Genomic DNA, 24,830 nt, shown 5'->3' on the forward strand with positions numbered 1-24,830 from the left:
AGTTTCTCTGAATAGTGACTTGTGGTTTACGGTTACCAAATTTTAGGAAAATAATTCTTTACAATCTTTAACATAGTACATTTAGAAACAACTGAGATAATTTCCTCCTGGCACCACATGTCATATCCCAGAATTATGTCTCCATCTCTGTGCCTAATGTCTCACTCATTGCAAAAGTTGCATTTTTTTCACATTTGGGGAATGAATAAATAAAAAATGAATAATTAAAAAAATAAAATAAGTATGTATATACATATGTAATCATATTATGTGTGTATGTGTGTGTATATATATTTATATATTATGTACAGTATCTCTCAAAAGTGAGTACACTCCTCCACATTTTTGCAATTATTTTATTATTTAATTTAACATACCTGCTCCCAATTCATGCCTGAGGCCTTGTAACACCAACGAGTCACATGACACTGGGGAGGGAAAATGGCTAATTGGGCCCAATTTGGACATTTTCACTTAGGGGTGTACTCATAGGCGTGCGCAGGGGGTGTGCCAGGTGTGCCTGGGCACACCCTAATCACCCCAAGCGCATTAGCATTATCACTCTGTGTGTCGGCGGGGAGATGGGAAATATCTCCCTCTCACAGTTCTGCCATTAATAAAGTGCTACCATACCTCTTTCACTGCATTGGCTCTGCCATAAGTGTGTGTGTGTGTGTGTGTGTGTGTGTGTGTGTGTAATATACATATACACATACATACATACACGCACATGTGTGTTTGAGCTTTGGTGTGCACACCCTAATGCAACAGGCTGCGCACACCTATGGGTGTACTGACTTTTGTTGCCAGTGGTTTAGACATTAAGACCCCTTTCACACTGGGGCGGTTTGCAGGCGGTATTGCGCTAAAAATACCGCCTGCAAACCGCCCCTAAACAGCCTCCGCTGTTTGTTCAGTGTGAAATCCCGAGGGCTTTCACACTGAAGCGGTGCGCTGGCAGGACGGTGAAAAAAGTCCTGCAAACCGCTTCTTTGGAGCGGTGTATTCACCGCTCCTAAACCACTCCTGCCCATTGAAATCAATGGGACAGCGCAGCTAAACCGTGGCAATACCGCGGCTATAGCCGCGCTGTACGAGTGATTTTAACCCTTTTTCGGCCGCCAGCGGGGGTTAAAACCGCACCGCTAGCAGCCGAATACAGCTGCAAGAATGACGGTACAGCAGCGCTAAAAATAGCGCTGTTGTACCGCCGACGCCCCCACCGCCCCAGTGTGAAAGGGGCCTAATGGCTGTGTGTTGAGTTATTTTGAGGGGACAGTAAATTTACACTGTTATACAAGCTGTACACTCACTACTTTACATTGTAGCAAAGTGTCATTTCTTCAGTGTTGTCACATGAAAAGATATAATAAAATATTTACAAAAATGTGAGGGGTGTACTTACTTTTTGCGAGACAGTGTGTGTGTATAGAGATGTAGAGATATATAGAGAGAGCTATAGATAGATAGAGATATAGATATATAGATCTATATCTCTTTCTTTCTCTCTCTCCTCTTTTATATGCTATGAGCAATGCTACAAAAGCTGAAATATGTTTTGCATCTTTTGCTTTCATGCACATAGCAAATTAAGCATTTTCTTCGCAAAAGCACTGAGTTGGCGGCTTTTACCTTGATAAAATTTTGTTTTTCTTTTTTTGTTTTTTGTTTTTTTTTCTTCATGCGGGTCTCACTGGAAGTAGAATGCAGCGCTACAAAGATACCGTACTGTCATAATAAAATGTATTCACTTGTATTTCAGCAAATAGTTTGTTCATGGCCCATTCACACTTGTGCGTGAAAGCATTGCACCTGCTCTGAGCGGTGTGTTGTGGTGCCATTAGTTGTGACTTGACACCCCAACGCTGTACAGTAGGCACGCCTATCCACATACCTGGCTGTATTTGGAAGCTTTTTTTTTTTTTATCTGGCACCATTGAAGTTGTACTTTGTAAGAGGTGCTTTTCATAGTAGAAAAGTTTGTGTTTATAGGAACATTTTGAATGAAACCTTTTTGGCCAAAGGTTTTGCTAGGTCTTATGTCAGTGGTTGGTTTTGAAGATCCAGTATACTCTCTTGGGGGGGTTATGGCCTGAAAAACTGCAGTTCCTTAATGGACTGATTCTGGAATTTGACTGGATTGCAATTAGAATTCACAAACCCCTCCCAAGGGTTCCAATCCTTGCCCAGGTGGGCAGATATGTTCAAGAACATCAGTAATTTTGGGTATGTTGGCTCTGCATTGTTACCCCAAGCCTGGAAGGTCCATGAAATCTCCAACATCTAACATGCCACCAATACAAGAAACAGACTTTCCCGAGTCCGCCTTCTCTCCCGATTTTGTCAATTCATTAATTTCATTTATTTTCTCAGAATGTTTGCATGATATTTTAATAAATGAATGGCTAATTATCAACTTTTGACTTCCAGCCTTCAGAACCGGCCATGAAGGAGGAAGAAGTGAAAGCTGCAGAGAAGGATGCTGCTAATGTAAGACCATTTCTCCTGCACTTTGTAGAGGGTCATCACATTTAAAGGAATGTTGGTGGAGTGGTGGACCCCAGTATAGATGTCTCAATTTTCTGGAATAGAGTAATCCTCTCTCAAATAGGGTTCCCCCAGAAGTTGCTAGGGGTTCCTTGAACTGTGGCTGATTGACCTCCTATCTGATGAATAGTTTCAGGTCCAACTCCATTGATATCATGCCGCTGGCTCTGTCAAGTGATCTTTTTAGCTCTCTCAAAGGTTGAAATTCTGACAACCACTGTAAGTCTACTAACCAGTAATTTAAGGGGCATTTTTGTCAATCACCCCCAATGGTTTTAGTAGGGGTTCCTCCGAGACCAGAAAATTTTATTTTAGGGAGTAAAAAGTTTGGGAATGCCTACTCTATCTTCTTGCTGACCAGCCCATTGTAGAAATACGTAATTTGTTTGACATTAAAGCGATGCTCCACCCAAAAGGGGAAGTCCTGCTTGTTAGCGACCCCCCCCCCCCCACACACACACACACACACACCTCTGCTGCCACATTTTGGCACAGTTTGGTTTGGAGAGGGGAGCGGATACCTGTCAAAACCAGGTAATCGCTCCCACTTTTGGGTAAAATTGCCACACGATTTTTCTGGACAGGTAATTAAAAGTATTTGTAGCTGCTGACTTTTACATTTTTTTGTTTTTTTCCCGCTGGAATGCTTTAAATATTGGCATTATGGCAGCAGCTAGCTGCCATCACCCTTGTATTTTCTTATTTATTTTCTACTAAGGGCAATTCTCTTTCAGATAAGTAGTCCCGCGGGTGCCCATTCCGCCCCCCCCCACTGCTTCCCGGGCCTACCTGACTGATCGGTGAAGCCCGGGGGATGAGCCGATGCTGCTGTTAGCTGGGTATGGAGAAGGGTGAAGCCAAGGTGGCCACCACTTGTCTCTATGCCCTCTGAGGTTGAGAGTGATGTCTGACGTTGCTTCTGGTTCCCGGGCCATAGTACATCTTTTAATTTTATTTTTTTGATCTTTTTGTTTTTAAAGGTAAATGAGAGCTTTGGCGTTTTTTTGACCCCAGATCTCTCAGTAAAGAGGACCTGTAATCCTTATTTCTATTACAAGGAATGTTTACATTCCTTGTAATAGGAATAAAAGTGATAAAAAAAAAGACAGTAAAAATAAAAAGTAAAAAAAAAAAGATTTTTTTTTTTTAAAGCGCCGCATCCCTCTGTGCTCGCTCGCAGAAGTGAATGCATACGTAAGTCGTGCAAGCATATGTAAACAGTGTTCGAGCCACACATGTGAGGTATTATCGCAAACGTTAATGCGAGAGCAGTAATTCTAGCCTCTGTATTTCTAAATGGGTAACCTGTAAAAATTTGTCTCCTATGGAGATTTTTAAGTACCGTAGTTTGTCGCCATTCCACGAGCGTGAGCAATCCTAAAGCATGTCATGTAAGGTATCTATTTACTCAGCATAACATCCTCTTTCTCATTATGCAAAAACAATTAGGGTGAATATTGTGTTTTGTTTTTATTTAATTCATTAAAGTGCATTTTCTCCCCAAAAAATTGCGTTTGGAAGGCCGCTGCGCAGATATTGTGTGACATAAAATATTGCAACGATCGCCATTTTATTCTCTAGAGTCTCTACTAAAAATATCTATAATGTTTGGGGGTTCGAAGTAATTTTCTAGCAAAAAATACTGATTTAAACTTGTAAACAAAAAGTGCTGGAAAAAGCCTGGTCTTTGAGTGGCTAGAAACTGCTGAACCCAGATGGGTTCTCAGGATGTTGGCAATATGTAGAGTAGGAAAGAGAATGCCACAAGTGAACTCAACTTGATTTTGTTGATCACAATAGTATCATATAGCGAACTTTTCTTTATTTTGTCCTTTCTTGCAGCAATCCACCTCCCCACCAGCTGTCGTTGTTGAGACGTTCCCCGCCACCGTGAATGGAACAGTGGAGAGCGCTCCCCCGAAGACCAACATGCCCCCTGGATACATATGCAAGGTAAGGAGAGAGGTGTTGACACAACCTGTGGTCTGCAGAACTAGACGACAACCTTTTCTAGAGGTCCAAGAAGAGACAATATGAAAGTCTCCAATTCAATTATGTACACTATATGACCAAAGTATTTGGAAACCCTTCCAAATTATTTAATTCATGTTTTTCAGCTGCACCCATTGCAAACATGTGCATAAAATAAAGCACATGGACATACAAGGACACTGTTAATGTTAGAAGATACAGACATTTCAGACAACTGTACACTTCAACTTTGTAACTGAGGTGAGGGGAGGGGCAGAGAATCTGGACCAGCATTGACTTCCAGAAGAGGAGAGAGCTAGGACATGCAAATGGGGAGGGGGATATGTTAGGGAACTGACTAGTAACATTTTCTAGCAAGTTTAAAGCCACGTTGCAAGTAAGTAAAATGAAATAATAGAAATTAAAAACACTGCAAATGAGTATATTAAATATTAGATTTTTGTACTGTGACCCAGCTTGGGTACCTCCCCCAAGATACAGCTTTCTCCACTCAGGAACCGGGTATTATAGCTGAATATTGCACCCCAAGAACTAGAGGACACTAGCTTAGGTACAAACTGGAACTGCCCTCATTGTAAATTTACACAGAATATATACCACACAAAATCAGGTAAGAGCTTGATCACATTATCCTAAACAATGCAAACTGTAAACAGTAATATCAGTACATCTAATTTACAGCTACCATAAACATAAACCATAATCTTAATTACACAAAAAGCTAATTAACAAATAGTCACTAACCAGCTAACAGTGATCTGCTGAATATTGCACCCCAAGAACTAGACGACACTAGCTTAGGTGCAAACTGGAACTGCCCTCATTGTAAATTTACACAGAATATATACCACACAAAATCAGGTAAGAGCTTGATCACATTATCCTAAACAATGCAAACTGTAAACAGTAATATCAGTACATCTAATGAACAGCTACCATAAACATAAACCATAATCTTAATTACACAATAAGCTAATTAACAAATAGTCACTAACCAGCTAACAGTGATCTAATTAACATAAACACATAAACATCCCACAATAGTTTGGTAACGAGGTGAAGTGGACACAATACTAGCAGACAGACACAACAGGTGACCCAATTAACAATGGGACTTCACACTTAGGAGGCACAGAATGGGGTATTATACAATGAGAGAGACCCCTTAATAAATAGATTACACATGACCGCAGGAGACACCAGCATCAGGTTGTTTTGAGCTGATTATATTAACATTTATTCTGAGTCTAGGAGGGGAGGGGTGAAGCAGTCATTGCTAGTTTGGGCACAGGCACCCCAAATCTGTATCCAGATCCTAGGTTCCCAGAAACTGTGTGTTTCAGGGAGACATGGATCTGAAACGAAACCACTCCAAAGGTCCCCCCAGACACACACCTCCCAAAGAATAGAGCCCCCTCAAAAGCCAGGTCCCAGAGTCAGTAGGCAAGAGGCTACCCTGCAGCCCCCTCCAAAAGCCCTGAATAACCTATATCTGAATAACCTGTATTTATGTTTCTGCCATTAGAAAAAAAAAAATGGGTGCTAAATATTTAGTGGAGCCACAAAACGCAAAACAGGCTTCTTTACTAAGTTTCCAAAGTTTTGGTGGCGCGTGGCCATGACAAAGGTAGGCTATGCTCCACCGAAACACTGGACACCGAGTAAAGAAGGTAATTTTGCATTTTATGACTCCTAAGCCCTGTATGTTCCTTTCTTCGGATGTCCTCTTCGACCTCATAAATTGTCCTTCCTTTCCCTTTTTTATGATCCTGTGATGCATTACTTGCTGGTAAACTCTAGTTTCTCAACGTGGACATGGTATGTTTTGTTGGTTGGACACCAGTCTGACATGTAACATCTCAATTGGAAGATATAGGCGTGGAGACCTCTCTATGGTTCTGCACAGAACAATCTCAACAGGATGTCTCCATTTTCTCTGTCAATTTGTGAATATTTTTACTGGGTACATTGAATAAAAATAAACATGTTTTATATATTTTATAATTTTTTTTTTATATCCTAGGTCCGGGCTCAGCATGACTACAATTCGACTGATAACGATGAACTAAACTTGAAAGCAGGAGATATTGTTTTAGTGACTCAGTTTGATAACCCAGACGAGCAGGTGAGCCTATACTAAAGCCACTGCAGAAGTGGACTATGACCATCACGATATTAAAATAATTTAAGATGTTCGCAAGGAAAGAGATTAACTGTGAGACTCCATTCACACTAGTGCGACTCAAGTCGCACGACTTTCAGTGCAACTTTCATGTGGCTTTACACTCTCTGGCACTCAAGTCGCAGGAAAGTTGCATCAAAGTAGTGCAGGAATCTCTTCAACATTGCTGCGACTTTAAGTCACATAGATTGGAACGGGTGCCGTTGAAATCAATGGGCTACGACTTGTATGATTTTGTCGGAAAAGTTACAAAGTAAAGATTAGAAATCGGAGAGATTAACGTGTGCGGAGGTCCTCAAACATAGTAAGTGTACCAAGAATCTGAAGTCTTTATCAGAAGAGGAACTTCAGAGTACTGTCTGTACAAAGCAACAAAATGTGAGAGTGGTCTATACAGGACCAACAAAAGCTGGGTCAATTATAATTAATTGGTCAAAAAGTTCATTTTGTCAACAACCCATAAAAATACACAACAGTAGAAACATAACTATTTCATCACGGGCCGCATCAGCATTATGGTTGCTCTCAAAGGGTAGGTTGTATCTGTAAGACTATGTATGCAGAGTTCAGGGGTGGGCTGTGTACAGAGTTCAGGGGTGGGCTGTGTACAGAGTTCAGGGGTGGGCTGTGTACAGAGTTCAGGGGTGGGCTGTGTACAGAGTTCAGGGGTGGGCTGTGTTCAGGGTTCAGCTCTTTTACAGGCTGTCCACCCCTCCTCGGCTATGACCTCTGCACCACTCTACCCCATCATATCTGCCCCCCCCTTGCATTTCACCTACCTGTCCCAGCACTAGTACCTCCCAGCAGTCTCTCTCTCTCTCTCTCTCTCTCTCTCTCTCTCTCTCTCTCTCTCTCTCTCTCTCTCTCTCTCTCTCTCTCTCTCTCTCTCTCTCTCTCTCTCTCTCTCTCTCTCTCTCTCTCTCTCTCTCTCTCTCTCTCTCTCTCTCTCTCTCTCTCTCTCTCTCTCTCTCTCAGGTCCGCATCTGTGCCCCGCCGTCAGTATGTGCAAGGGCCACGTGAATTGGCCAGACGGTCCAGGTGTTTGACACGTGCTCTAAAGGGTCTCCATGTTCCAAAGTAATGACAGTTGATGGAAATACAGTACTATAGTACCAAAAGTATTGGGACGCCTGCCTTTACACATACATGAACTTTAACGACATCCCAGTCTTAATCCGTAGGGTTCAATAGTGAGTTGGCTTCAACTCTTCTGGGAAGGCTGTCCACAAGGCTTAGGAGTGTGTCTCTGGGAATGTTTGACCATTCTTCCAGAAGTGAATATGTGAGGTCAGGCACTGATGTGGACAAGAAGGCCTGGCTCGCAGTCTCTGCTCTAATTCATCCCAAAGGTGTTCTATCGGGTTGAGGTCAGGACTCTGTGCAGGCCAGTCAAGTTCCTCCACCCCAAACTCGCTCATTCGTGTCTTTATGGACCTTGCTTTGTGCACTGGTGCGCAGTCATGTTGGAACAGGAAGGGACCATCCCCAAACTGTTCCCACAAAGTTGAGAGCATGAAATTTGTCCAAAATGTCTTGGTATGCTGACACGTTCCCATTACTGGAACTAAGGGGCCAAGCCCAACCCCTGAAAAACAACTCCACGCCATAATCCCCCCTCCACCGAATGATTTGGACCAGTAGATCTTTTTCTTTCTTTTCAGCTTTTAGCGGTAAATATACCATTGCCGTGTACATAGATGTGTGTGCACTATGAAATGTTTTGAATTTTGAGTTTCTTAACGTATATATTTTTTTCAGAGTAAATAACCCCCCTGAGGAAGACCATACCAGTACAGGTTGAAACGCGTTGGTTTATCAATGTGGCTGGCATTCTGTAATTTAATGTTTTGCTCCACTGTATTAACATCACTATTCATGATGAAATGTGTTTTTGTATTGTATAACCAATTCATACATGCTATTGGAATTTCATATGACAATAAAAAGAATTTTGCAAACAGTTACTTCCCTTTTCTTGATCAATTTTGTTGCTGCTAAAAAAAAACCCTTGGGAACTTTTCCATATTGCAATTTTTTTCGGGGTGTGCAGCCTCTTCATTTTATAAATGTGTGAGTTCTCTATTTCGATAGACACACTCCTAAACCTTGTGGACGGCCTTCCCAGAAGAGTTGAAGCTGTTATAGCTGCAAAGGGCGGAGCCAACTCAATATTGAACCCTACGGACTAAGACTGGGATGCTATTAAGGGTCAGTTCACACTAGGACGACTTGTCAGGCAACTTAGCCGCCTGACAAGTAGCGTCCTGTTCTGTACTATGGAACCGTTCTAAGCGTCGCTCCGACTTAGAAAAAGGTTCCTGTACTACTTTGGGGGCGACTTGCATAGACTTCTATATAGAAGTCGTTTTGCAAGTCGCCGCCTGAGGCAGTTGCGCTGCAAGTCGCGCTGCCTCAGTGTGAACCGGGGCTAAAGTTCATGTGCGGGTAAAGGCAGGCGTCCCAATACTTTTGGTAATATAGTGTATGTGCAAGTATTCCCAGGCTGGTAAGACCTAAAATGCTAATTTGGGATCACATCCATAGCCTACAAGGGGGGGTGTCCCACCTCTGATCACCCCATTCCTACCGCCTCCCAACAAAAGTGAAAAAAAAACAAAAAAACGGGATGTTAGCCCAATGTACTTTGCATATAGTCAACCAGTCCAAGAAGGGAGGTTCGAAGTGCAGTGGAGAGTGGGCCCAAATGGGGTCAATTAAACTCAATCAAACTTACATCTGGACTAAAAAACTATGGTGTGGCGCTTCAATTTTTAGACTTGCCCATCATGGAAAAGGAGGCTGTGTTGAATGCGTTTCAGTCATAGTCTGCTTAGGTCACACAAAATTTGTTTTTGTTCCTGCAGGATGAAGGCTGGCTAATGGGAATTAAGGAGAGCGACTGGCTCCAGAACAAAGAATTTGAACAGCACCGAGGAGTATTCCCCGAGAACTTTACCGAAAAGTACTAGTAAGGCGCCCCTCGTCTCCGGGATACAAAAAAAAAAAAACAAATTTTCTGTGAAAATTATACACCACGTCTACCCTCTGAACAGTTAACCCTACAAGTGTCAACTTTTTAAAGGTTCAGTTCACTCCTAGACGCCAGGTTAGATGTTGTTCAGTAGATACAGTTCCTGGAATGCTAAAGCGTATGTTTTTATTTTTAAGATCCCAGTTCTACCACAGGATGAGATTGGGTCGTCCTTTAGTCTGTTACAGGTTGATGAGATCTGGATGGCAGCCATGTTTTTAGGTTAGGAATGCCAAAATAGTGTTTTTTCTTTTTGTTTTTTTTTTTTAATGTGCGTGTGTTTCGCCAACTGCAAAGTTCAGGCAGATGTTCAACTCCCATTTCAGCCTGCTCAGTAAAAAAAAAAGTCACCAAGGACTTACTTCGCTTCTCAGCACCATCGCCCTTTCCTGAAGACCAGCCAGGCTGTACTTTTAGCCACTCTTTCGTGTAGAACGCCTGTATCAAATCTGAGCATGCTGTAGTGTGTGTTCAGCCATCCTTATCTCCTAGATGTAGTGTGCCATGTCTCCAAAACAATGTGTGATAAAGGAGTAAAACTTTGAAATGCTTTGTATGATAATTATATTTAAACACCATATATAAAAAAAAAAAAAAAAAATCTATAAAAAAAAATTGCAATAAAGTCACTATACTTTAAATGTCATTAAAAATCATAAGACTCCCAAGAACATCCATATATTTTAAATACATTGACATTTTGTGGCTGTATTGCCCAGGGTTTTTTATTTATTTTTTTTTATTTTATAGATCAGTGATGGTGAACCTTGGCTCCCCAGATGTTTTGGAACTACATTTCCCATGATGCTCATGCACTCTGCAGTGTAGTTGAGCATCATGGGAAATGTAGTGACAAAACATCTGGAGTGCTAAGGTTCACCATCACTGCTATAGATGGTCACCATCTTCTACGAGTAGATGCTTCAGAGTTTCAAAGAAATTCCATAAAACTTCTGGAGTTCAGCTAACCTATAGGGGGCCCATTTGTTACGGGTTGTAGATGGCCGATGTTGAACTCGGCAGTCTGGTACATTTGGAACAAGACCACCTGTGTTTTTTCTCTACAGCCCCAAAATTGTCACCTCCAAGCTTTAGGTTGAAAAAAATTGGAGGAAACACTTTTTTTGTTTTACCAATTCTTTAAACCTGAGTGATTCCGGGATCTGTGTAATAATAAAATGCAATAAGGTATTTTTATAGAAGCCTTTGTAAGATATGGTGTTGCTTGTGGCCAACTTTTTGGGGTTCTCATTGGCTGCCTCAAGGAACACCACCGTTTTTACTTGTAGCTTATTGTTCATAAAGCTACCCCAAAAGTTTAGCATGCCTGAGCTTCTCTGGGAAAAATCGGGGTGGGGGCACAACAGAGTCCAAATAGTTTTATGTCTAAAAAGTAAATCCAACAAACTATTTAGAAGGGTTTTTTTAAAAATATATTTATGCTCGGTTATGCTGTGTGGAATTTGTGTTGCTTTGCTGCTGTCTCCGTTGACCTTTGTCAGGTAACAAAGGGTCCCCATGGAGATACCTTTGCTCACAAGGCTGCAGCGTCCTCCAACATGACATTTCCTCAATCCCCAGGTTGGGATGTAGGCTCTTTCCCCCCCAAGGATATAATCCACTATGTTAATGGCTGTTGTGCGCTTAAGTCCCAATTCCCAGTTAACCAGCGACTGAAGGTCCTCCAACTCTGGCCAAGTTCCATGCTGTTCAACACTATAAGCATTCATTATTTTCCCAACCAGCTGAACAGTCGTCGCTGATGTAAAATCCGTCCAGCCGTCGATGAAAGCACTAGTTAAAGTTTGTACAAGAGTGTTATATTGTTACAGATCATAAATATTAAGACTTCATTCGAAAGCTATTTATCTTTTTCCTGGTTTGTGATGATGGTTCTAATTAAAATATATCTGCTTGTGCTACGGCTGGTATGAGTTGTTTTTCATTGGTGTCAGTTAAAAACTGGTTGGTAAAATTGAAATGCGCTCTACTTTTTATCATTCTATCTTCCTTTAGCTAAAATAGAGCAGCATGTCCTACTAAAGCTAGAAGGCCCTGACCGCATATGTTGATGCATGAATTTATATATGTTAATGAAAGTACAGGGGCTGGATCCCATTAGAAGACTGTACATAGCACAGAGGTTGTATGTTATGCTAGCGGTGTCACTAAAATTTTGGTCCTGGTTGGACAGGCATGGTCTTTGTTGATATATCAGGTAAGCCAACAGATGTGGCCAGCAGCCAGGTAAATTTGAAAGAACGTCTAGATTTCCTCTTGCGTGGTTCATATAGGTATTTCAGGAGCTGATTGCTATGCATTTCATCAGCAACTAAATCCCTATGAAATTCAGAGATCGTACACCCCCCGTTGTGTTTAGCTGGTTAGTCGGGTGGAGGAGGAGGGAGGGAGTGGGCTGTCATTTACCACTGTGTATACACCCACATGCGTGACTCTATAGTCACATGGTCTGCTCAGATGTAATGGGGAGGAAATACTCAGGAAAGAAACTTGCTGAAAACTGAGCATGTGCAGAGTTGTCACCACAGCTGCAAATCCCATGCTGTAGAGAGGGACCCTTGCTTTCTGTGCAAAAGCAGTGGTCTTTCTGAAGAGGTCCTACATGCATTCTGCAAAGTCAGAGATAGAGTTCACCAATTGGTAGGAGTTGTAAGCTCTGCATTCTATAGGGAAGCAGTGGCTGACATGCTCCCCTTTGACTTGGGACGAGAGATCTCCAATTAGCAGAGATTACAACTCCTACTAATTGATGAACTCTTGCTCTGACCCCTTCAGAAAGACCACTGCTTTTGCACAGAGAGCAAGGGTCCTTCTCGGCAGCATGCTGGAGGTGGGCAAGCTTTTCTACTAAGGCTGTGGCTGCTTATAAGGTGGGCTCTTGGAACCCTAGGTTCCTATCAAGGTTGCTAGGGGTTCCTTGAGCAGTGAGCAATGGTTTATTGATCTCCCTCCTACACTGACCACCAATGTAAGGGGACATTACTGAGCACTCTGTCCTCTTCTGGCCATTACTATTATTGATCATTTTAGCTGGGGTTCCCTGGGACCTAAAGTTATTTCAAAGGTTCTTCCGTAATCAAAAAAGCCTGTAAGACTGTACACTTTTTTTTTTTTTTTTTTTTAGTTTTGATGCTCCTGGAATGTATTTAGTCAATTAAAACTGTTGGGCTTTAAGCACTTTGATCCACATAAATGGATGGTCCTGTCAACAAGTCTATGCCAGGTTGACAAGGAATGCAAAGGCGGTGGGATTGGTTGATGGGGGTGGAGTGTAATTTGTGCTTTCATACATTTTTGGTAATAATCCTCAATTTGACTTTATCGCCCAAAGACCTCAAAGTTGCTGAAGTGTTGATCACATCAGCGGGACGCTGCAGTTATGTTTGGCGTATTTTTTTTATAGGCTTGGAGTGTGCGCTTGAGTGTTTAATTCTGCGTAGTCTTTGTGGGCCATAACAGTCACTTCCACTGTTTCTTGAACGGAAGTTAAGTTGGCCACATACATTGCAATCTGATGGTGCAACCAATGGCTATATATTACCACCAAACTATATACACACCACCTGGCTATACAGTATATGACCACCTAATGTTTACCAGCCTACCTGCACCAAAACCACTTAGTGCTAATGAATAAGGCGATCCAACGTAACCCTATAAAACTTTTTTTTTTTTTTTAAATCCCCCAATATTGCTTTATTGTTATGTGGTCAATTTGGCTGCAAACACTTAACAGCGTTCCTTAGAAGCACTGTCCACGTCAGGATAATCGCTCACTTTGAATTCACCTTTAAAGCACCGTTTTTCGCAGGTTTTGCTTCTAACGTTTACCATATTATTCGCTGCTAGGGGAATTTTGCAAATGTGTAAAAGCTGCCTGAAAATTTCGTTTTGTTTTTTTTTTTTTTGTTTTTTTTTCTTTCTTCTTTTGTTATAAAAAAATATATTTTTGTGTGAGTTTTCATTGACCTAGCTAACAGAACTGTGATTTTTCTACTGTAACAAGTGACGTGAATTTTCCGAGTGTTATGTACGTAGAGTCACCCAGGAACCACTTAACCTGAAAGTTTTATCCACCTTTTCTTTGCTGCAAAGGCCGCTGGGGTACATATTTTAACACAAGGGATTGCTTAACTTTTCCTCGACTGGTCAGCATATTCTATATTATGAATATATATTATTTTGTTTTGTCGAATTTTGTTATTTTGTAATACACTATGAAGTTTGACATGAGAGGGTGCACTGAATATATTTATAATCTGAAGATTGTTAGGGTTCATGTACATGGGAAATGTTTGCTCTCACTTTGCTGACTTTTTGGCCTAGGGCTACACAAGCAATTGCATCTTTGCTACTGAGAGATTTAGGCCTTCACACCTGTGACCTCTAGCACAGGGTTCCTCAACCAGGGTTCCATGGAACCTTAGGGTTCCTCCACAGGTTGCCAGGAGTTCTTTGAGCAATGAGAAATCTCTGCCTCTCAGATAAGTTCCCACTGACACCATTGATCTTTCTAGCTATCTGTAAGGGGGAATACTTCCCGAAGACCAAGTGTAAGGAGCATTCTTCCCACTGACAATCAGGTCAAGAATGCTCCTTACACTTGTGATCATATCTACTATATATACAACTCATGATACATTAGTGTGATACTAATGTATCATGAGTTGTAGATCTAGTAATTTTTAGTAGAAGGTTCCCTGAGACTGGAAAGTTATTTCAAGGGTTCCTCTGTGTTGAAAAGGTTGAGAAAGGCTGATCTAGCATGTTGTGTCCACGCATGTGTGTTGCAAGAAGGCAGACCATTTGTTTAACTGGGCTTCCAACACACCAGACAAACATACCTAAGCTTTTTTTTTTTTTTCCAAGTGCAGCGCACCTCATCACCTGGTTGGGGGTTGCTGCACATTGTGGTATGCTCCTCTGCAAGTGCATTGGAGAGGTCATTCCAAATGAATGGCACTGTCAACCACCACTGTGCTTAAAGTTAATTATCACAACACATATGTGTTGCAGACAGCCTTAAATGGGCAAAATGTCCTGGTGCCATGGCATTTACCTTATTGCTCAAATGGGGCAGGGCTTTGGTTATGAGCAGCCAAAGAAGGCGGGCAAGGGAGCATAGATGGGTGAGTATTTGAGTATTTCTTGCTGGAGGTGGGGGGGTTGACTAGAAGCAGGCTTGATTATGTTGCCTTTTTCGTAACCTTATACTAATTTCAGTGTGTTAATGATCTTCTGAGAAAACCAACATTCGCTTCCAAATGAATGGGACTGTCAAGCACCAATAGGCTTAAGGTTCATTTTTGCAGCACATAGGTGTTGAAGCCAGCCCTACATAGACAAAAGGATAGTGTCTGCAGATAGCCACTCCCCAGCAAGGCATACCCACCAGCTCTTGCTCCTTTGCCAACTTTCTGCCCCATCAAAGACTTTGCCATGTTGCTCACACAGGACAGCAGGGCTTTGTTTATGAGCAGCCAAGGAAGGCTGGCAAGAGCATGGATGGTGAGTATTCCTTGCTGGTGGGGGGGAGGGGGGTGGTTGGTTAACTGTGAATGGACTTGGTTACGTTGCCTTGAATGGGCAAAGTGACAATATCCTGCCTCATAGCATTATACTAATCTTGATGTGTTCATAGGATTATGAGAAAACCAACAGTTGCATCGCAAGTGCGTTGGGGTCGTTTCAAAAGATTGAGTCTGTCAATAACCAATGTGCTTAAAGCATAAGTAAACCCATAGATTGAACAGTGTAAAAAAACAGTTACATTCCTGGCACGTGCCGGAAATATAACTGTCGCATTGGATGTGCTCTCAACCAAACTGTCAAACCATCCAATGGCTGGTGTCATAACTGACCACATGTGCAGCATCATGGCAGTTTAAGATCAAACAGAGGCCAAGATGGCTGAAAAACGATGGGAGGGTTTACTTCCACTTTAAGGTTTATTTTGCAACACATAGGCGTGAAGCCAAGCTTAAGTAGGTAAAATTGTTTACCTACTTAAGCCTTGTCTTGACCTTGTCTGTTGATAGCCACCCCTCAGCAAGGCATACCCACCAACCCCTTCTCCTTTTGACAACTTCTTGTTCCATCAAAGACTTTACCGTGTTGCTCAAAAAGGTCTAGGCTTTAGGTATGGGCAGCCAAGGATGACAAGCAAAGGAGCAAACATGGGTGAGTGTTCCTTGCTGGGTGGGGTTGGCTATAAGACTTTGTCACTGACTATTCCTGGCAACACAGCCATGTCCTTCCAATATTTGTTCTGAGTAAGCTTCTACTAATATCAATGTGTTGCTGATGAGATGGTAAACCAACAGGTACATCCTAAACTAACAAAGCGCTTTAATTGCCAGTGTAACCCTAGGCTTTGCTGGCAAACCAAAGTATGAGGGCTGCTCTTCAGGTACTTGATAACTAGCGGTGTATGTAGGCGATGAAAGTCTAATTTTGAGAAAAGCCAGCTAACGTGATCTTGTGCAAAGTGAGCACAAACCTTTCCTGTGTACTCTTTTTAATGGTCAACTTCACCCAAAACTGATATTTTAATTTCTGTAATCCAACAAGGACTCCTTATAGCTCTCCAATACTGCACTGGTGACATTTCTTTACTTTGTATGTCCACCTACAGCACTAAGGTGATGGTGAAGAAGTCTCCCTTGCACACTTTGATGTCCTAGAATGGGGAAGAATGTCACCATTATCTAGTTTTGGGTAGTTACAATACTACCTTGGAACTGGAAGAGCTTTGGTGGATGCATATTGTACTTTATGTATGATGTAATCTTTCATATTTGGTCTTGTAGTGGCTGCCGCAGTTGGGCAGATCTAGAATTTCTCATGGCGGGAATCTTGCAGCAGGAATCCCAGGGAGATATACGAAGCCAGATTTTGTTAACCATGTAGAGCTGAAAAATCAGTTTTGAATGAAGTTGTCTCTTTTTAACAGGGCTGATTTTATTAAAACCGAAGCAAAAGAATTCAGGATGAAACCATTGCCCAAAGGAACAAGACTCCTAGTTTCATTTGGAGGATGAAACTTGATTGCTTGCCTTGACCAGCATCTCCGTTTTTATTAAATTCAGCCTATTGACCTTTAAAGCAACTTGCCACCTCTGTGCAGTGGAGTCTTTCGTGACTCATTAACTTAAAGGCAGTGGGGTTGATTTATTAAAGGCAAATAGGCTGTTCACCTTGCAAGGAGATTTTCCCTTCGAATAGTGAACAGGTAAACCTCTATTGACTATTGATCGTTCAGTCATGTGCAATATACACTATACTACCAAGTATTGGGACGCCTGACTTTACACTCACATGAACTTTAATGGCATTTCAGTCTTAGTCCGTAGGGTTCAATATTGAGTTGGCCCACCCTTGGCACCTATAACAGCTTCAACTCTTCTGGGAAGGCCGTCCACAAGGTTTAGGAGTGTGTGTATGGGAATGTTTGCCCATTCTTCCAGAAGCACATTTTATGAGGTCAGGCACAGATATTGGACGAGAAGGCCTGACTCAGTCTCCAGTCTAATTTATTCCAAAGGTGTTCTGTCAGGTTGGGGTCAGGACCTTGTGCAAGCCAGTCATGTTGGAATAGGAAGGGGCTATCCCCAAACTGTTCCCACAAAGTTGGAAGCATGAAATTGTCCAAAATGTCTTGGTATGCCGACGCCTTAAGAGTTCCCTTCACTGGAACTACAGGGTCAAGACAAACCCCTGAAAAACAACCCAACATCATAATCCCCCCTCCACCAAATGATTTGGACCAATGCACAAAGCAAGAGTTTGGGGTGGAGGAACTTGACTGGCCTGTACAGAGTCCTGACTTCAACCCGATTGAACACCTTTGGGATGAATTAGAGCGTAGACTGCGAGCCCGACCTTCTCGTCCAACATTAGTGTCTGGCCTCACAAATGCTCTTCTGGAAGAATGGTCAAACATTCCCATAGACGCACTCCTAAACCTTGTGGACGGCCTTCCCAGAAAAGCTGAAACTGTTATAGCCGCAAAGGGTGGGCCAACTCAATATTGAACCCTACGGACTAAGAGTGGGATGTCATTAATGTGCATGTGCTTATAAAGGCAGGTGTCCCAATACTTATAATGTATGTATATTTTTTAAATTTCCCTTGCACGTGATTGGGTATTCTTAGCTTGGTGAATGTGAATTCAGTTTACAAAAGGGGAAAATTCCCTAACAAGGGAACAGCCTATTTGTCTTTTTAGTATATCAACCCCCGACAAGTCACTGGTCAGCAGGAGGAGACACGCCTCCTTGTTATTTGCCACTCATGAGCTTTGAGGACTGTTTTATAGAACCTGAAGCAAAACTGGAGAAATTGTCTATGGCAGCCAATCAGATGAAATCTTTTAGCTGAACCAGGGAATCTTTGTGCCGGGAGCAATGGCCCATTGCAGCCAACCAGATGCAGTCTTTCAGTATAACTAAGGGGGTCATCTTGTCATTCGCAACAGGTTCACTTTTTTTTTTTGTCACCAGGTTTTGTAAATTGGTTTTATTGTGTTACAAAGGACAGCCTACCAATTCATCAGGAACTGGGAACTGTGCCTAGGCACGTTGCCCTTCGCCCCGGAACTCTTTCCTAGTGAATTGATAGGCTGGATCTTGCAGAATATCTGCCTCCGATGTGATGGTGATCAGTACGCTTTCAACTCGAAGTACGACCCCAAAGTGTTACGTTTACAAGAATTAGCATTAAGTTTCTCTAATTACTGGTCTGTTTTTAAGCCCTCCACCTGTGATGTCCTTTTGACTAGTACAGTTTATTGGCGTCAGTGCTAGATACGGTTTTAATCAATGAAAGAATTGGCAGAATTTTTATTATTATTTTATTTTTTTTTTTAAGTGAAAAAAATGTGAAAAGTGATATTTATAAAGAGGGATTTTGTCTTCTGAGTTTTTTTTTTTTTCGCTCAGGTATAGGCTTGTCCTGAATACATTGTTACTGTTATGATACACCTAATAAAGAGCTGTCCCCAAGAGTCTGCGTCTTGTGTCTTCATGTGACTGGGAAGGAAAAGGTGGCTTATTCACCCCTTTGTGACTGACTGAGGGTAAAACAAATGTTTAATGCCTCAACATAATTGTGCAACTCTGACATGTCTTAGTAAAACTGTACATACGGTATCTCACAAAAGTCAGTACACCCCTCACATTGTTGTAAATATTTTATTCTATCTTTTCATGTGACAACACTGAAGAAATGACACTTTGCTACAATGTAAAGTAGTGAGTGTACAGCTTGTATAACAGTGTAAATTTGGTGTCCCCTCCAAAATAACTCCACACACAGCCATTAATGTCTAAACCGCTGGTAACAAAAGTGAGTACACCCCTAAGTGAAAATATCCAAATTGGGCCCAAAGTGTCAATATTTTGTGTGGCCACCATTATTTTCCAGCACTGCCTTAACCCTCTTGGGCATGGAGGTCACCAGAGCTTCACAGGTTGCCACTGGAGTCCTCTTCTACTCTCCCATGATGACATCACGGAGCTGGTGGATGTTGGAGACCTTGTGCTCCTCCACCTTCCGTTTGAGGATGTCCCACAGATGATCAATAGGGTTTAGGTCTGGAGACATGCTTGGCCAGTCCATCACCTTTACCCTCAGTTTCTTTAGCAAGGCAGTGGTCGTCTTTTTTTCTTTCCCAGCATGAATGTACTTCTGTGCAGGGATATCTGGGCTTTTGGTTATGTGATCACTTCTTCTGCAGGGCAGTCTGAATTCGGCAAAGATTACGTTGCCAGATGCCTGGGCATTCAATAACTAGCTACTATAGTTTCTGCGGGCACTTAGGGACTATATTGTAGAACATCCTAATGTGGAGGAAGTCTGGGGCAGTTGAAGTAGAGACTATTTTGCTTCCCTTTCCTGGCCCAACTGTATGTGAAAAGATCTTACTATACACATATGATGAAACCCTCAAATATTCCCAGTCATCATTTGTTTGCCCCCCCATACCCATGATAAGCTCACGGTGTCAATGAAAATATGCATATCATTAAACACTTGGTCCTGAATTACAAATCTATCTCTTTGGTACTTGTGATGGAACGTCCAGCACCCAGCTTCGGTGCCACCGTCAGTCAAGATAGAACTTCCTCCAGTCTGGAACCAGGGACCAGGTATTGTAGCTGAGCACCCAAGGACTAAACGACACTAGCTTAGGTGCAAACTGGAACTCTTTATTGTAAATTCACACACAATATATGGCACACAAGATTAGGTAAGGGCCGCGATTGTTTGTTTCACCCGGCGCCTGCTCCATTTTCATTTATGCAGGTCTATTTTAACAAAAATGTGAGTATAATCTTTTACCTTACCCACAAATAAACTATTTTGAAAGCAATATTACGCTATGGGCACCCCTCTCTTTTCTATGTGAAAACTCGGTGGATCACCAGTAAGTGATACACAAATTACCCAGCTGGTTCCAGAGAGCTACACAGTGGCTTATACTGTGAACGCGCAGTACCCCAGGGGGGGGGTAAGGCCATCTGGTGAGTGCAATTCTAATACCAGCACGGTTAATATCACCGGCACCACTGTCACTTAAAAGGATATACAGTGGAACCTCGGTTTGTGAGTAACACGGTTAACGAGCGTTTCGCAAACCGAGCACTGTATTTCTAAAAATCCTAACTCGGTTTGCGAGTGTTTCGCAAAACGAGCAGGATTCAGGCCAAAAGCGGTGTGCAGTACCGCTTTTGGCCTGAGGTGGGGGGGGTGCCAGAGCCGGAAGTCGCCGTTCGCAAATGCACGGAAAGGCCCGAGGACAGTTCGGCTGACCTCGGAAAGGCTTGTGAACGGAATCTTTCCGAGGTTTGCCGAGGTCAGTCGAAGTGTCCCTCAGGCGTTTTCGGCCATTTCCGAGGCTCTCCGGCGCCCCCCCGCCTCTGGCCACATGCGGTATTGCACCCCATTGAAGTCGAATTATTTTCGTTTCCATTGACTTCAATGGGAAAACTCGCTTTGATATGCGAGTACATTGGATTACGAGCATACTCCTGGAACTGATTATGCTTATAATCTGAGGTTCCACTGTACAACATTATTCTGATCAGGCACTGGACACTGTTTTGGAGCACTAGTCACTTTATTTATTCATCATTGGACTAATTTAACTATTTACTGATTGAATTGCACTTTTACTCTGTTTTTCACAGTGGGATACTAATTATGTATTTTATTATATTTTATCATATCATTTGGTATTCTGATTATACTATATTTTATTATACTATTTGGTATTCTGGTTTGCCATATCCCTACTAATGATCGCACGTTCACCCAGTGAGACATTGTAATAGAAAGTCAAACACATTTGTCGTTTAGCACACAATAGGATTAAGTAATATAGAGGAGTCGTACCCTCATACACATCAACATATCACTAACAACATACTATACACTAAATAAAATTAAAAAAAAAATTTTCTCAACCCTTTTCAATTTTCTGACAGCCTGTACAATACAGAGGGTGTAACACACTTCAGCATGCAATTAATTTCATTTTGTTATTTTAATTTGTTAATTAAGGCCTAACTGTATTAGGCGGAACACACAGGACTTTCAGTACACCCCTCATTCATTTCGACCCTACAATAGGCAGAGGGTGCAACACAATTAGCACCTTTTTATTAATTTAATCAATCGTATTTCTTTCATTTTAAAAAAGGATTTTTCCATGAGACTCTGCTGTAGGTGCAGGTCTCTAATATTTGGTTTCTATATTTTTTTTTTTAATGAATAAAGGAATAGCGCCACATCTACACCTTTCTATTAATTACACAAGATTAGGTAGCCTGATCACATTCTTGTATACAATACAAACTGCAAACAGGAACACATTTACACATAGCTAAGGAACAAGCAACATAAACAGTATGCTAATCCACAACTAATAGCTGACAGTGATCTAATTAACAACAAGCCACTTAAACAAGCCTAGGGGCCCAGACCGTTCAGCACCCAGCCCATAACCCGCCTAGATACACAAAGTACATTACACAATATTATAAGCATAAACACATAACAACCCACAATGGTTCGATAAGGTAAAGTGAACAAAATATTAATTACATCTCCAAGAGATAAGACAGATAGAAACAATAGGTGACTCAATTAACAATGCACACCTAGGAGGTGCACGATGAGAGAGACATACTTAACAATGAACACATAACACCTAACAGGCTATGGCAGAAGACCCCAGCATCAGGTTGGTTTTAGCTGATTAGATTAAAGGGGTTGTAGAGGTTCGTGTTTTTTCACCTTGATGCATCCTATGCATCAAGGTGAAAAAACATCCGACAATACCGACACCCCCCCCCCCCCCCCGTTTTACTTACCTGAGCCCGTTCACCTGCTGCGCCCGCCCACGATGTCCTCTTCGCCGCTCAGCCTGGCCGTTGATTGGCTAGAGTGGATGGATTGAAAGCAGTGCAGCCATTGGCTGCTGTCAATCACACCTAATGGCCCGGGGGGGGCGGGGCCGAGTGATACAGTAAGGGGCTGTATCACGGGAGCGCGCCCGCAAGAACTAAACACCATGCGAGAGAGCTCGCATGAAGGTGGTTAGTTCTTGCGGGGAGCAACTGAGACAGCCGCCGAGGGACCCCAGAAGACCAGGTTCGGGGCCACTCTGTGTAAAAACGAGCTGCACAGTGGACGTAAGTATAACATGTTTGTTATTTTTTTTTTTTAAATGCTTTTACAACCCCTTTACCATCTACTCTGAGTAGACACAGTCTAAAGCAGTCATTGCTGGTTTGGGCACCAAGGTCCTAAACGTATCCCGGGCCTAGATTACAAAAGTCTGTGTGTTTCAGAGAGACAATCCCAAATCTGAAGCAAGACCACTCCAAGGGTCCCCCAAGCACACACCCAAGAATAAAGCAGGGGGGGGCAACAAAAAACGCCAGGGCCCATAGTAGACAAGAAGCTACCCTGCAGTCCCCTCCAAAAGCCCCTGTCCTGGTTGGGTCTGTCACAGTACTATTGGCTGATTCTTTACTATGTATGTTAAAAGCAATGTCCACTTGTTTCCAGAAGATGATCATCCAAGAACAAGGGCCCCCTTTACGTTTGAATACGTCCCGTTAACCCACAGGCTAACACTTGTGCAGTACAAATAATGGTGAAGATGCAGAAAAGATGCAAATATCTCTATATATTGTCTCCAAATATCACCCAAATCGACCTCTCCGCTCCTCTCAAGACCTCCTGCTTTCAAGCTCTCTCATCTCCTCCTCCCATGCTCGTCTCCAGGATTTCTCCAGAGCCTCTCCCATCCTCTGGAACTCACTACCTCCATCTATCCGGCTATCCCCTACTCTTGCTACCTTCAGGCGATCCCTGAAAACTCATCTCTTCAGGGAAGCCTATCACGTCTCTAACTAATCTCCTACCACTTCAACCAGCTCATTCCCCACAGTTACAACCTTTTGTACCACCTGCCCCACCCTATTAGATTGTAAGCTCTTCTGAGCAGGGCCCTCTTAATCCTCTTGTATTTTATTGTATTATAACTGTATTGTCTCCCTTTTATATTGTAAAGCGCTGCGTAAACTGTTGGCGCTATATAAATCCTGAATAATAATAATAATAAAAATGCAAAAAATAAAAAGTTATTTTATGTGTCTGACAAATGAAGTAAATGTATATTGTGATATTGATGAAACATGAAACTAGTAAAAAAAAAAAAAAATGGAGAAGACTGTCATCCTTGTTGTAACCATTGGCAGAAGCCCTATGGAGGGTGACCAGCGAAGGCCAATACAGCAGGTGATTAACAGAGAAGTTCTTTTATCATATCCTGAAGGTATCCACACAGACTAGACAACATTAGGAAGCCATGGACTTTTTGTGGACATCTGTAATCAAACAAAAACACATATAAAATCAATAGATTTTAATCAAACAAGTTAAAAAAGAAACAAGCAAATGCATAAAATACACTATATTGCCAAAAGTATTGGGACACCTGCCTTTACACGCACATGAACTTTAATGGCATCCCAGTCTTAGTCCGTAGGGTTCAATATTGAGTTGGCCCACCCTTTGCAGCTATAACAGCTTCAACTCTTCTGGGAAGGCCGTCCACAAGGTTTAGGAGTGTGTCTATGGGAATGTTTGACCATTCTTCCAGAAGAGCATTTGTGAGGTCAGGCACTGATGTTGGACAAGAAGGCCTGGCTAGCAGTCTCCGCTCTAATTCATCCCAAAGGTGTCCTTATGGGTTGAGGTCAGGACTTTATGGACCTTGCTTTGTGCACTGGTCCAAATCATTTGGTGGAGGGGGGGGGTTATGGCGTGGAGGTGTTTTTCAGGGGTTGGGCTTGGCCCCTTAGTTCCAGTGAAGGGAACTCTTAAGGCGTCAGCATACCAAGACATTTTGGACAATTTCATGCTCCCAACTTTGTGCGAACAGTTTGGGGGATGGCCCCTCCCTGTTCCAACATGACTGCGCACCAGTGCACAAAGAAAGGTACATAAAGACATGCATTAGTGAGCGAGTTTGGGGTGGAGGAACTTGACTGGCCTGCACAGAGTCCTGACCTCGACCTGATAGAACACCTTTGGGATGAATTAGAGTGAAGACTGCGAGCCAGGCCTTCTCGTCCAACATCAGTGCCTGACCTCACAAATGTGCTTCTGGAAGAATGGTCAAACATTCCCATAGACACACTCCTAAATCTTGTGGACGGCCTTCCCAGAAGAGTTGAAGCTGTTATAGCTGCAAAGGGTGGGCCAACTCAATATTGAACCCAACGCACTAAGGCCCCATACACACTATTAGATTTTCTGCAGATTTCTGTCTTCAGATTTGCCAAAACCATATAATATGAGATCAAACCTTAAGAGTTTCAATTTGTATGCAATCAGGCAGTCCCTTGCACTACACGGTTTTGGTAAATCTGACAAAAATCTGCAGAAAATCTAATAGTGTGTATGGGGTCTTAAGGTTTGACCTCATATTATATGGTTTTGTTAAATCTGAAGAAAATCTAATCGTGTGTATGGAGCTTTAGA

The 24,830-nt window shown here is 42.3% G+C and overlaps 1 protein-coding gene across 14 annotated transcripts in view; it reads left to right on the plus strand.

Annotated features, from left to right (window-relative positions):
* BIN1 (bridging integrator 1) overlaps window positions 1-11,674 on the plus strand; it is a 161,750-nt gene extending 150,076 nt beyond the window's left edge. For 13 of the 14 annotated variants that reach the window (XM_073634417.1, XM_073634419.1, XM_073634423.1 and 10 more), the window contains 4 exons: window positions 2,431-2,490; window positions 4,390-4,500; window positions 6,563-6,664; window positions 9,586-11,674. In XM_073634417.1, the coding sequence (XP_073490518.1) occupies window positions 2,431-2,490; window positions 4,390-4,500; window positions 6,563-6,664; window positions 9,586-9,690 (378 nt within the window). In that variant the 3' untranslated portion in view covers window positions 9,691-11,674. Of the gene's footprint in view, window positions 1-2,430; window positions 2,491-4,389; window positions 4,501-6,562; window positions 6,665-8,479; window positions 8,682-9,585 lie in introns of those variants that run through there. The other variant, XM_073634422.1, reaches the window with a different exon arrangement.
* The last annotated feature ends 13,156 nt before the right edge of the window (window positions 11,675-24,830 follow it).

Source organism: Aquarana catesbeiana, linkage group LG06 (genome assembly GCF_042186555.1).
Source record: "Aquarana catesbeiana isolate 2022-GZ linkage group LG06, ASM4218655v1, whole genome shotgun sequence".
NCBI lineage: Eukaryota > Metazoa > Chordata > Amphibia > Anura > Ranidae > Aquarana > Aquarana catesbeiana.